The sequence below is a fragment of the Cinclus cinclus genome, chromosome 6 (genome assembly GCF_963662255.1).
Source record: "Cinclus cinclus chromosome 6, bCinCin1.1, whole genome shotgun sequence".
Classification (NCBI taxonomy): domain Eukaryota; kingdom Metazoa; phylum Chordata; class Aves; order Passeriformes; family Cinclidae; genus Cinclus; species Cinclus cinclus.
The window spans coordinates 47,670,853-47,684,846 of NC_085051.1; the positions used below are offsets into that span (position 1 = coordinate 47,670,853).

General features: G+C 46.9%; 1 protein-coding gene across 1 annotated transcript; it reads left to right on the forward strand.

The window, feature by feature from the left end:
• Positions 1–9,513: 9,513 nt before the first annotated feature.
• On the forward strand, positions 9,514–10,368 carry FAM181A (family with sequence similarity 181 member A). The gene has a single exon (XM_062495450.1). It carries the CDS (start codon positions 9,514–9,516, stop codon positions 10,366–10,368), a length of 855 nt encoding a protein of 284 aa, XP_062351434.1.
• Positions 10,369–13,994: the final 3,626 nt, after the last annotated feature.

Here is a 13,994-nt window from a genome sequence, read left to right on the forward strand (position 1 = left end):
TGGATTAATTTCCCTGGTTCCCTGGATGGATCAGACCAGGACCCCCAATATCACTGCCTCTCATGTGAAGCTCTGCTCCTGTCTGGCAGCTACATGCAGATTTAGCTTGTGCAACAGTGACAGACTATGTACCAGGTTCATTGAGGGCAGAAAGAAAAAAGAAAAATAACAGACTTAATGTTAGACTTGAAAAAATTGAGTTTTTGACAATGTATTCTTATTTGTCATAAACAAATACTTTTTTTTTTCTTTATTAGCATTCTCTCTGCAAAAGACGGTTGAAAAGATTGTGTTAAGGCCAACAGACATTTATTTTGTGGGGTTTTTTTTACTTCACCATATTGGTGTTCTAAGTCCTTTACATTCTGCAGAAGCACATACCAAACCCTGCTGCCTTCCATCAATACCCACTATAGGATCCCAGTGGATGTAAACACTGTTATATCCCAGGAAAGCAGAGTCCTAATCTGCTCCAAGTACCCAGGTCTTGTATTTTTAATGGAAAACTCATGATGGAACCTAATTTGGTACTTGTAAAAATCCATGCTCACTTAAAATTTGGCTTCAGTGGTAGTAAGGAGCCCAGGAACACCAGGAGCAAATATTCAGCTCCAGCAGAGACTGAGTCTGATCACCAATACTTTGATTATTATTGGCTTTGTGATTTGCTCAATTTCTTCAGCACAGTATGTTCTGCAGACCCTATTTTCCTCTGACGATTTTCCTGATGATTTATGCAGGATTGGTCCCGAAGAACAGGACTCAAACACCTGGAAAGTGCTGAGCATGCTCAGGCACCATTGAACTGAGGGAACTCTGAGGCTGTCCAGGATTTTGCTCAGGCGTCTTTGAACCTTTGGCCCGGCAAGGGACTCGTGGACACAAAAGCTCGTTTCCTCACTCTCGATGGCTTCTCCCACTCTCCTGGTGCATTTTAGCAGCAGCACAGTGTAGGGAGAGGAGAGCAGCTCCCGACCGCACCCCGCATCACACTGTGAAAAGGGAGGAGAAGAGTGGCAGGGATTTGTTACAAATAACAATTAACCATTTAACCAATTAATCATGTTGGCTTTTCTGGCCAGAGTAAACGCTGCAGCTGCCCAGACTGAGACCAGCACTGGCATGGAGGCAGGGATGGAGGCAGGCAGGCAGGGATGGATGCAAGCAGTCAGGGATGGAGGCAGGCATGCAGGGCTGCATGCAGGCAGTGCTACAGGCAGGGTTGCAGGGCTGCATGCAGGCAGGGATGCAGGGCTGCAGGCTATCAGGGCTGCAGGGATGTAGGCAGGGATGCAGGCAGGGATGCAGAGATGCAGGCAGGGATGCAGGGATGCAGGCAGGGATGCAGGCAGGCAGGCAGGGATGCAGGCAGGGATGCCGGGATGCAGGCAGGGATGCAGAGATGCAGGCAGGGATGCAGGCAGGCAGGCAGGGATGCAGGCAGGCAGGCAGGGATGCAGGCAGGGATGCCGGGATGCAGGCAGGGATGCAGGCAGGGATGCAGGGAAGCAGGACGGCCCTCGGCGCGCAGCAGAACACGCCTCGCACACTCTCGGCAGAGCGGCCGGGCCCAGCCGGGTCCCGCAGCGCCCCCTGGCGCCACCGCCGCCGCACGGGCCTGGCTGTGCCGGCAGCGAAGGCAGGCGGCCACCCGCGCTTTCCACAGGTAATGGACCCCTGCCTATGTCAAGACAGCCTGGGAATCACAGGCATCGCTCTGAGAGCCAGACCTGGCATATCCACTTAGCCTCAGGTTCTCAGCTCAAGGGTGAGGACGCTTGGAGACCATCAGGGCAGTGAGGGTGGCGGCAGCTGGCACTGCTGCAGGGAAGTGTCCGGTCTTTCAGTCTGTATGATGATCATTGCCTTTTCTGTGGAAGCTTCTCCATCTACCCAACCTGCAGAAAAGCAGGCCCTGAAAAGCTCCTTGTGCCCAGGTTGCTCATCAAGTGCAGCGTGCACCTCCTGGCGCTTCTTCACATTTCCTGGCACTCACCTCCTATGGACCCTTCTAGGGGTTCCCACGAGGTGACCTGTTGCAGACAGGTAAAAGATGTTATAAAAGAAAGGCCTTATGAAATCAGGCCTTGCTCTTCTGAATCACAAAGCTAGCCTGTCACTTCTTCTAAGTGCAGACAGCTTGCAAGCTCCCATATGAAACAATCTTGGGTATGAAAGGTTCGTTAACACAACAATCTATTCTTGGGGAGAAAAACAAGTAGCAGTTGCATAAACATTAGATTTGTCCTATGAGAATCCACAAAGGAAAAATGTAAACACCTGAATCTTAGCATGTACGCAAATCACTTTCTGACCAATGAAGTACTAACAAAACTACTAACCAACTGGTGCTTCACACGAGGTCCGCAAAAACTGTATAAAATGAATTAAGTGAATATAGGAGGGGATTTTTCTGCATGAAGAAAATGGGAGTCTCAGCTGATTTATTACAACAGTAACCCTCAGTAACAGCTGCAGCCCTTGTCACCTTCGCATATTCCTTTGAAGCATGAGGTCAGTTTTAGAGAAGGACACTTCCAAAACTGGGATGGAAGGATGACATCAAACTTGGTACATGCTGGTTCTATTTCCTTGTGCAACAGCTGCCTCCTACAAAGGTGGCTGAGTTCCCCAAACCATGAATAGTGCTAAACTTACCAATCAAGACAACAGGTAGTGTAGAGAAGTTTTAAAAATCTTTAGAGTATTTTCTAAGCCTTCTGCAGGGATAGTTCAGCCCAGCTAAGCAGGATACTGAGTCTTCATCCTAGCATCCCTCCAGCAGGTCATTTGGAACTGCAAGAACTCCCCCATAACTTCTGTACTGCAGACCACCAAGAGAGTTTGAAGATCTGATACAAGAAGAGGGTTGTAGTTCATCAGCTATTTCTGTCATTATAGGTAAGAAAAGAATCTTTTTTTGGTTTGACAATAATGACCCTTGTTATTTCTAACTGTTTATCAACAAAGAGAAACTTAAATAGTAGTTAGTGTTAGCTTTCATTGTCTCTAGCAATCCTCTGTATGAAATACCTCAAACAAGTGACGGTCCAAGGTCAATTTGTGCTGCACAAACACAGTCTGAGCTGGGACTGCTATGCCACAGAAACACAGCTTGTTACAGCCTCAGTGGCTCAATAATGGAAGGAGGAAGGAGCAATCAAAGACACCCTTTTGCTCAGACACCTCCTGGCTCACCCTTTAGAGGGGATGGCAAAGGCACTTTAAGCAAAGCTCATCCTTTCTGAACTCCCCATGTGCTGAGCCAGTTCCTGCACACATCCATGGGTGATGCTCATGCACCAGCTAAACCAAGGCTCTTGCCCTGCTCCACACTCCATGGGGTGATTCACCAGCACTGGTGGGCAGACACTGTGTCTGGAAATACAAAAAGGGAGGAAGCCAGAAGGGAATGTTAGGGATAGAACCACACACGATGCCTTGCTAGATAGAACACTGCCTGCCTGAAGCCTCATGGTCATCCTGACAAGGGGGTCAGCTCTAGGCAGCACTGCCTGGGGCTGCCTGCACCTTGTCCAAGTGCTGAGGGCTGCCCCAAGTGCAAGTGCAGCCCCAGCTGGGCTGTGGTACAGGGCCATGCCCTGTGGTAAGGGAATGCAGGTGCAGGAGTGTCAGGGGTGTGTTTCTAGGCTGAGGAGTCCAGCACTGATTTCAGTGCAGAAACACCCATGGGGAGAAGCCTTGCCAAGAAGAATGGAACAGGAAGCAGGGCTGTGAGTCTGACCAAAATGTGGGCAGGAAGAATGCTATCCTCCTGGTCTGGCCTGGCTCTCCTATATGATGCACTCAAGATCCAGACTGTTTCCCTGTCCAGAGACCATTGTGTATTTCTTAATTTGCAGCTTTTAAGAGAAGGTTGACACCCTTTCATATGTTCATCTTAATGTCTGGTTTTTAAAATTATTTTTGCAGCACTGTTTCTCATCAACAGAAACATCCTGTAGCATTTGTCATGGAGTTCATACTGCACTTGAAATACTTATATACTCCAGAATTATGTAAAGAAACCTATATTTGTCCCTATTGCTTTTTTTCAGTGCATACCTGCCATGTGGGGAGATAGAGTTTAAACTGTCAGAAGGACCAAACCAAGGCCATGCTTTTTTTTTTTTTTTTTAACATTAGCTCATTTACCATAAAGAGAGGCAGAGAAAGGCAGGATGGGCTTTGATCATGCCTAATTATGGAGTGTAATATTGGATACATGGATACAATATTGTCATGGGAGCTTTTTTTCTGCCCAGAAAAACAAAATTCTCCTTAAAGAAACAGCTGTGTCTTGCCTGCAGCCTGCAGAAGAATGGCATTAGTCACGTGCAGTCCAACACGTAGCACAATTGTAAAGTTCTCTCTATGAGACTGACAGGAGCTATTCACATCGACCCCCTCCACCATCTGCCTGAATGGCAGGCTGTGGGGTAGCAGCAGCCCCCCCGCACTGTCTCTGCATGGCCTCAACTCTTACTGCCTGCTCAAAGTCGGTCCTCAAGTGCAGAAAATCAGGGACTGAAAGCAAAGTGAGGATGTCACTCAGGTCAAAGCAGACTGTCAAGAAGGAGGAAAAAAAAAAAAAAGAAAGAAAGAAAAAAAGGTGGGGAAAGAGTCAAAATTTCACCTGCTGAAGAGCCAGGCTGCTGTTCTCCTGGGAGCAGAGGTGTTAGGTGTTAGTCTCAACAAGAAGATGTGGAGAGTGAGGAAAGGGGACAAGTAAATAGCACAAGAATGGGGAGAAATCCCATATTCTCTTTTCCTGAGCTTCAGAGGGGCAGGACTACGCTGTGTGAGTGTCAGTGCCGGGGAGAGACGTCCCTGCTGCTGTCTGCCAGCACCTGTGTGCTGGAGTGCAGGAAGGGATGCTGAGGCCTTTGGCTGCACCCCTATGCACACAGTCAGACATCCCTTTCAAATGAACCTGCAGGTCCTGAAATGGACAAGCTTCCATCCCAGGCTGAGCTAAGCCAGTTTGGGATCCTGAGTTCCATCAGTATCACACCACCTTTCTCCCTCATCCCTCTCCCCTCTTCACACTTTGAAGGTCAGAGTACATGGAGGGAGATTAATTTTTATCCTATGATCTGATTTCCCTTCTCATTTACAGTGACATTTTTCCTCATGACAGAAATTCCTGCTATCAGTTCCTGAGGTGAGTGGCTCAGAGTTACTGCAATCCTTTCCTCTCCCATGGCATTCACCTTTAAGGTCATCCAGTTCTTGCAGTATGTTGTTAAATAACATCTTCCATTTTTATGCCATCAGGGCATCATTAACATCTTTTCACTTCAGTCACTCTCAACATGCAATCTAAAATCAGGATCCCCAAGGAAGAGTTTTAGTGGTCTTCCTCCATCCCAACACTGCTCCTCTCCAGGCCAGTACTTATGCTTTCACCATGAATCATCATCACCTCCCCTCAGGTTCTTGGCTCTCCTCTTCAGGTGTGAAGACAAAGCAGAGGCTTAGGAGGCATCAGGTGAGTGAAAACATATCACACAGCTGAATTACCTTTGCTTTTAACTGCCCATAGTGGACTGGACAAACAAAAGGAACAATTCACCTGTGGACCATCTGAGATGGTCCAGTTCACTGTCTCACATTTCAAAACAGTTAAAACCATTTTCAAAACCATTTTCAAAACCATTTTCGCTTTGCTTCAAAGTCCACTTCCATTAGACTCAACAATGTAACAGGACTTTCACCCAAATAGGGAAAAATGGTTTTAAAAATTTATAAAACAATGGAAATATATTTTTCTCCTCTCCTCCTCTGCATCATCTCTGCTGCTCAGTCGCTCATCAAGCTGCCTTTTGCTTTACCAGCATGATTTAGATGTTCCTGCTATTCACAATGCTCATGGCAGTTACGGGGAAGGGATCCCTGCCCCAGGTAATGGTGTGCATTTTGGTTAGTGGGTGTGCTCACATGGTCCAGTACAACCTAAGGCTGGAATACCTTTGCTGAATGGGCCCCTCAGCCCAAAAAACTTTGTGATATTTTGGTGTAGAAGTGGTTAAAAGTTGACATGGCTTACAATTAGTGACACCTTAAAAAAAAATTCAGGTATTTTTGTGCAGAAAAAAATCTTATTTCCTCTCTTCTTCACTTAGTCTCAAAGGAAATACTTAATTTTAGGAGAGGCCTGGCTGCAATTTTCAAGTGAATGGATTTATTCTCGTGCTGTACTTAAAAAAAGGAGTTAGAAAACTTTACATACCAATAATTCCCAAGAAGACAGCTGTCAGGAGGTGACATGTCGGATATGAAGTAGCTCTCCAGCTGGTCCCTGTCTGCATGCTGGGAAGGCATGTGGAGACATTTTTTCAATTGCTGTACTAGTTTGACATGTTCACAGTGGAAAATGATGTATCATTCTTGAGCCTTTGCTTGGTGGACACTTCAAAGTGCATTGGATCCTCATAGAGGAGTGCCCTATTGTTAATTGTTCCTTTCACATGTACATTGGGATGAACATGGTGAGAGCAGTGAGGAACAAAAGGGCTCCGGTGGCCTCTTAGAGAAAACCCTGTGCAGCTCAACCTGAGTCTGACCTTGTAAGGGTGGGTTGCTCTGGTTTTTAAATCCTGCTTGCTGGTTCATTCTCCTCTGGCACCCCACTGTTACCAGCTGCAGGGGAATTGGATGGCAGAGCAGTGAGTGTAGCAAGGCGTGGGGAGCTCTTCCACCCCTGCCATGTGGTGCCCAAAGAGCCATATCCTGCATGAGCATCCTTCTGAGAGAAGATGGGCATGGCTGTAATGTAGGAACTTGGAAAAGGCTTCCGCAGTGAGTGTGTTGGAGGTGTGCAGATCTGTTATCCCCAGTAAGCAGACAAGTCACATCCACCCTCCTCAATCCAATCCACCCACTAGCCCTTGGGCCAGAGCACAGCCCATGGTTCTGGAGCCCTCATGATTGGATGTAGGTCTCACAATACATGGCACGAGTTTCCCAGGCCTCTGAGGATATAGGTCATTAATATCCTGAGATAATCTTTGAGTCCCAGGTACATATCTCTCCATCTCTCTCTTTTTCTACCTTGGGAAACCAACTACCTTCTAGTGGGAGACTGCACCATGAAATGTGGTATCCTGGACTGGGTTTGAAAGCTCAAGCACAGAACGCAGTTTATTCCTGCAAAGAGAGACATGACCCTTTGGTGTGAATCTCTTTGAATGAGCTAGACAAAACCTCTCCCTGTAGCCTCAGCTGCACAGAAGTGTCTGTGCAGGCCACACAGACACTAGGAGGAGAGAGGCACACCTACAAGTAGCAAATCACCCACCGTATTACAGCCCACTGTGGTGCCAACAGCTCTGCAATGCATTCTGTTGCAGGATGTCCTGACCCCAAGGTCCCCCAGATCAGAAACAGCTCAGCTTGTACACCACCACAGTCTGGCTCAGGACAGACTGAGAGAAAAGGTGTGAGAAAATAGGGATAAGCACACCAATACAGGGATCCTGAAGAATAATCCCTGAGGCCTCTGCCCAGACTTTCATATAATGGTGCAGTCTGTGTCTGGGCTTCCTCTGATGAAAATTGGATAAACAGAAATAAAGTAAGACAACAGTCAGTAAAATACTTGTTTTTTACAGTCAGTAAAATATGGCTGTTTTTGTCGCTCAGTGCTCAGGCCTTTGATGCCTCATGTCAGTAAAAGTAGATTTTACTTGCAAAATGTCTTGGACTTCAGTCCCTGCTTTCCTCAGCACACATCTGTGTTTGGTTCAGAGCTGGCAGTATCTCCCTGATGATGGGTGAACAGTCCTGTGCCCCTATCCAGTCTTCCCAACCCCACGGTGATGGGGACTGGAGAGCACAAGCAAAGCTTCTTCAGCTGTGGGAGGCAGCAGATACCGGCTGGCATACAGACTGCTGCCAGCTCTGTGTCATCATCAGCGCACACCAAGGGCAGCTCTTCTGTTCTCCTTTTCCTCCAGGTCTAGGTTTTACTGTGCTTTTAAGTAGTTGTCACCCCTTAGGGACAAGCCTTCGAGAAGGCAGAGGGCTCGCATAACTCTGGATCAGTAAAGGAAGCAGCTCAATTAGCATTTCACACGTCTTTTCTTCCCTCTCTTCTTACCTTCCCTGCAGCGGGCATGCTTTCCCCTTAAAGGATTGTCCTGTTTCTGCTCCTTGCCAGCGTTGGCAGGGTGACAGTAGTCGAGTGTGCAAACTTGTGCTATTGTCCCCAGGCCAGGGGGAGTCATGGAGACCCACTAATATGACACAGGAAAATGTTTGCTGATGGCAATTCTATGGGCTTTGTCTAACTCTTTCTCCATCATGACGACTCGATTTAAGTCTCTAACTGTTTGACTACAGATGCAAGAGTACTATCCAACTCCATCCTTTTGTTCGGGTAGTTTGAATGGGTAATTCAGCTTTTGTGTAACTCAATTGAGGGGGCAAACATAAAGACAAGATTCTTGAGCGCTCAAGCTCCCTTTCCATGGATATCTGCACATCTCTTTAGAGATTTGTTCCTTTCCTACCTTTTTCTGACATCATCCTCCCCTTAAAAAAAAAATGCTCTGATGAGGAACAGTTAAAAGTAGGCTAGTCCAGTCCTCCGTATTATATTGTCCTGTGCCAATGAAGCATGTTTAGTATCAGCCCCCAGACAGCTTTGGAGAATGAAGAGAAAAGGGTGTCTAAACTTTCCTAACTGATCTTCAGCATTTTTGCTTTGGATTCTGTAATTTTTAAATGAAAGGTTTCCATCGGGGTGAAGAGGATAGGGAGAATGGTTGAAATAATGGGGAAATGATTGTATTTATTAGCTGTCTTTCTACGGCTGTCCCCATGGAGACAATTTGTGATGGCAAAGAATGCAAGGAGGGGAGGCTGATGCCTGATTGGGATGCTTTGTATTTGGCCAAGTGGCTTCTGATTGGCCTGGGAGAGACCCGAACTCGCTGGAGTCGATATTCATTCAGCTTGCTCAAGTGCTTGCTAAACTACATCCAAACAGTGGCGGGCCCCGGCTGCCTCCGCCGAGGTTGGCGGTGTGTAACCTGCCTAACGAGATTAGCGGGGAAGGGGCTCTCTCTGTTCTGCAGCCGCGCAGCCGCCAGCACCGGTGAGAAAAGCAGCCGCACGCCGGGTGAGTGTCCGCGCTTGCTTAACAGGGCGGCCACCCCGGCTCTGTCCACCTAAGCGCTCCCTAACAAGATTAGGCGCTGAGCCGGCTGGCACTGGTGGCCGCCCCGTGTGAGCCGGTGTGTGCCGGGCAGCAGTGCGGGGCGCCGGGCTGCGGCCACGCGTCCGTCCCGACAGCAGCTTCCCTGCACAGAAGCGAGCTGACCGACAACTTGTTAGCGTGGCTGAGAAGTTTGACGCGTCCCCCTAGCCTCCCTCCATCTGCTTAGTGCTATTTGAACGAAAGCTTCTTGCTCAAAAGTCTGCCTGTCATGTTTCGCAGGTTTGCCAAGGTTTGTCTGAAGAAGGATTATAAACTTTTCATGGGAAACTCTGCACGGTGCATTCAGTGAGATGGCATCGGACAGCGAGGTAAAAACTCTACTGAACTTCGTTAACCTGGCTTCGAGCGACATCAAAGCAGCTCTGGATAAATCAGCTCCTTGTCGCCGGTCAGTTGACCACAGAAAATACTTGCAGAAGCAGCTCAAGCGGTTTTCTCAGAAGTACTCCCGCATCCCTCGGGGTCACCCCAGCAAGCCCCCTGAGTGCGGCTGGCGCAGGGCGGCAGAGGACCGGGCCCGCGGCCCCCAGCCCGAGGCACCTGAGCCCAGCCCCCACGGGAAGGTGGTGCAGACAGCCGAGGCAGAGGAGAGCCTCGCCGGGGAACGGGTTTTGCAGGAACGAAAACCCGAGGCTGCCCGACCGGACCAGGTGCCCATGAGGAAGCGACAGCTCCCCGCCTCCTTCTGGGAAGAGCCACGGCCGATCCAGAGCCTGACGGCCAGAGCCTTTCCTTCCAGCCCTGAGGGGCTCCAAGCCCCCAGAGACCCTCCTCCCTATGAGGGGAAGAAAAGCAGAAGGAACCCAGACGCTGCTGGCCCGGAGAGCCCCCCTGACACTGCGCCACTTGCCGGGGACAAGGAGCCCGCCGGGGCCCTCTCGGGCCGGGTGGGCGCTTGGACCTGCTGCCCCTTCCCCTGCCCCGGGCCAGGCGTGTACCAGCCCCCGGGCGCGCTGCCCCCGTCGCCCTTCCCGGGGCTGGGGCTGTGGAGGAAGAGCGCGGCCACGCTGCCGGCGGAGGTGCCGCACTTCGGCAAGGAGGCCGATGGCCCGGGCCAGAAACTCTACAGGCCCATGGTTCTGAAACCCATCCCCACCAAGCCCGCCATCCCCCCACCCATCTTCAATGTTTTTGGCTATCTTTAGCGGGGCGGGTGCCGGAGTCACGCCGAACACGACAGCGCCCGAGGGGGATTGGAAACGCCCGGTCGGCGCTCGGGCCCGAGCTGCAGGCAGGGCAGGAGGCCGGCGATCACACCCTCTGCCTGGTGGGCGGGCTGGAGGGAATCGGTAACTGCTGGGAAGGTGCTCGGGCTGCGCTCTGCTCTCCCGGCACGGGGGTAAATCGGGAATAAACCTTGCGAAGGCGGTGGCATGGAGCACGAAGCACCCCGGGGTCTGTTTCGTCGATGGGCATTGTCTGAGCCGCGGCGAGCGGGGCTGCGGGCCGTTCATAGCCGCACTTTTAACACCTAGGAGACTTTCTGCACGTGGGAGCATCTTTCTGGGGCTGCCCTGCGGCAGCAGCGCTGAAATGGAATGAATTAAATACATTCAAAGAATTTTTTTTATTTTTTTTACTTTAAAGTACTTCCTGAGAAGTCAAGATATTCAGGTCATTTCGTTTGATGCGAGAGACTGGAAGGATGGTATTTGATATAGAAACCACTTGTGATTGGTTTTAGCTCTTGCTGTATGTAAATACTGAGAGAATTAAAAGAAAAAAATAAGGGAAGAAAGAAGGTAATTTTATTTTGGTGATTCTGCAAATGCAGTCTTAGTTTTTTCCCACTGGGTAGACACAGGTTTGATTTGCAACTCGTGGGGAGATACAAGGGCTGAAATCTCTGCCTATTCAGATTGATATAAATCAGAAGCAATTCTTCTGGGGCTAGGATATTAGCTAGCTGAACTGGTGCAAATGGAAGCAAGATGAATTTCCACATAAGGAAATACTCTGCATCAATAGAGTAAATGAGGAATCTTATTAGTTTAATACAAAACCATTAGGAGTGATGGAAGAAAAAAGTACAGAATAGACTGCCTTGATTTCTGGCTGAGAGATATCTTTTATTTTGCCTGATTTTAAGATATTATCACAAGTCTTGGCTGTAAATGTTTTGCCTAGTATTCTCCTATTTTTTAAACAAAATGGCATTGGAGAATTTATTAGGAAGTGTTTTTAAGTTAGGTTTCTCTTAAACTCATGGAGAAAGTGGTACTAAGACACAGAACATGAAATATGAGAGGTTTAATACTGCAGATATCTATTTGGCTATACTGGAGTAAATCACTGAATTCGAGAGAAGTATATTTTGGGCCAAAGAATGGACACCTGTGATCTCCAGAACCTGAACCTGCTGTTGCTGAAGCTAATGGGAACTTCTCCCAGAACTCAATAAAAAGTGGCCTTGATTGGTTGGTCTGTGACTACCATAGATCTCTATGATTGGTTCCTGATACCTCTACAGGGGGAAAACCAGAAAACACTTCATTTGAGTACACTGCAGTCATTAAAAAATATCATCTGAAGCAATTCTAGAGCATAATTTTTTATCTTCTGATGTCCTTAGTATTATATAACCAGGTTGCAAATTTTATTAGGACATGAACTGTCACTGGGATTAGCTCAGTTGGTCAGAGCCTGGTGCTAACAATGCCAAGGCTGTGAATTTGATCCCTCTATGGGGCCATTCACTTAAGAGTTGGACTTGATGATCCTTGTGGGTCCCTTCCAATTTAAAATATTCTGTAATTCTACTCAAAGGGTAAAAATGGTTTACTCTTTCCTCAATCCTCACATGTCCCACAAATGTTCACTTTTAGGGAAACAATGTCTATAATGTGTTTGTAGGGCAGGTGAACAGTAGAAATAGAGATGACTTTCCTTGCTTTCTACTTGCTATGGCACTTGATATGTATCAAGCCAGTATAGACTGTAGGAGAGAGAGCAAGAAATGTCTTTGGTAGCACATACCTGCAACTAAGTGCAAGGTGTGAGGTGCTAAAGAGTTAATCTGGGGGTTAAAAACATCAAGTTAGCTCTTGATCTAGAAGTGAAGATAGGAACATACTTAGATGCCTTTCCCTTTTTTGGAAAAAATCCATGAGGAAACTGTCCCTCTCCAAAAGGAATGTAACAGAAACCAGAGCCATTGAAGTTAAAGGCAGGAGAGAACAAGGGCTTTTAATTTACAGACCTGTAGGTAAGGATTTTTTTAACATGGAAATGGGGGGCTTTTCTCACATCAGTAGCTCTGTGTCACTCCTGTAATGCAGATGCAGTCAGATGCTGAACTCTGTCTCAGTACTATCAATGCAGAGCAGCCTCCTTGGTGTTGGTCTGGATTTCCATTCGGGTGGCCAGACCAAGTAGTGGAATGAACTACTGGTAATGCAGCAGTTGTTGGTTCAAGTGTTCCTCTTTGAGTTTACTGGGGAAATTTCAAAGTGCTGTGGATCACACCAGAATAAGGATTTCTATAAAAATTAAAATACTTGGCAAAGTGGATAGCCTCTGTATAAATTTTATTTCTGAAGAAATCCAGAGAAAAAGGAGTTGAAACCAAGTTTCTATCTTTTGAATATTAAATTCCTAGTTTTCTTTTTTCCTTTTTTTAAAAACTCTTTCTTATTTGAATGCATATTGCTGCACATTTTCCTTGTAGTAGAATAGTGTGTTTTAAAGTTGTGATGAAGGATTGAATCAGACCATTCTAAATGAGCTCTGACTCAAATATTTATGCTTCTACACTCTGATTCAAACTAGTGTTACTTCTTCAAAATCCTTTGTGACATGGAAGCTCCCCCCCAGCCCAAGGCAGGCAGTGGCCCTTCCTGGGGCTTTGAACTGAAGCAGCAGTGAAGTAAAACACAAACGAACAGAAGACAATTAAGTATATTCAAAATCCCTGAATGGGGATGTGTGAGACTTTCCAAAAGGTTTGCAAATAATAGCAACCCTGTCTCCTCTCTAGCAATACTTACTGTTCTCTCATCCTTGAGATTACAACAGAATTACTAATTGTTCAAGCTTGCATTGATTCAGAATTTTCCTGGATATTTTTGTGTTTGGCTGGTCAATGGTTGATGTTGCTATTCAGGACAGCTGATAGTCCTTAAGAATCTACTTGTTTATTCATACTTTGTTTGAAAGATGGAAACATAACATTTGAGAGCTGCTATTTACTAGAACAGTGCAGATTTAAACTTTTAAAACACAATAGCTTTTATAAATAATGGGAAGGGAGAGATAAATGAAAAAAATTTCATACAAAAGGAAATAAAAAAAATCAAAAAAGTGCACAAGAACATCAAGTGAATTGCACATGTTGCAGTAAAAAAACAAAAAGTACAGTAACCTGGTCATGAAATATTCCTAGAACATTTCACATAAAGTCATTGTCTCTGAAGGAGTCTAGCTGTCACACTCAGTAAAACAAGTTGCTTTACCTTGCACTAGAATTACTGATCTGCTTGCAAAGCCTGGCTTACCTGGGTTTTAGAAGATCTTTCTTTTGACAGTAACTTGTAGGTAGATGCATTAAAGGCACATTGAATTTATGCAGATTCAGTATTGTGCACAAAATAGTATGTCAGTGGCTGGAGTGGAGAGGTAGCGGGCTCCATTTCAGTGCAAATAAATGTAAACCAAGTGTGTGAAGGTTTGCTTTAAAGATCAAGAAGAAAGGACTTAATAACATTGTGATTACCAGACTCCCCCTCTAACAGATATACTCTTCTCACTCAATTTCTGTGTGCAGCATGCACTT

What these genes read in the sequence shown, in the direction of transcription:
- FAM181A (XM_062495450.1), top strand. Translation starts at nt 9,514, where the DNA reads ATGGCATCGGACAGCGAGGTAAAAACTCTACTGAACTTCGTTAACCTG.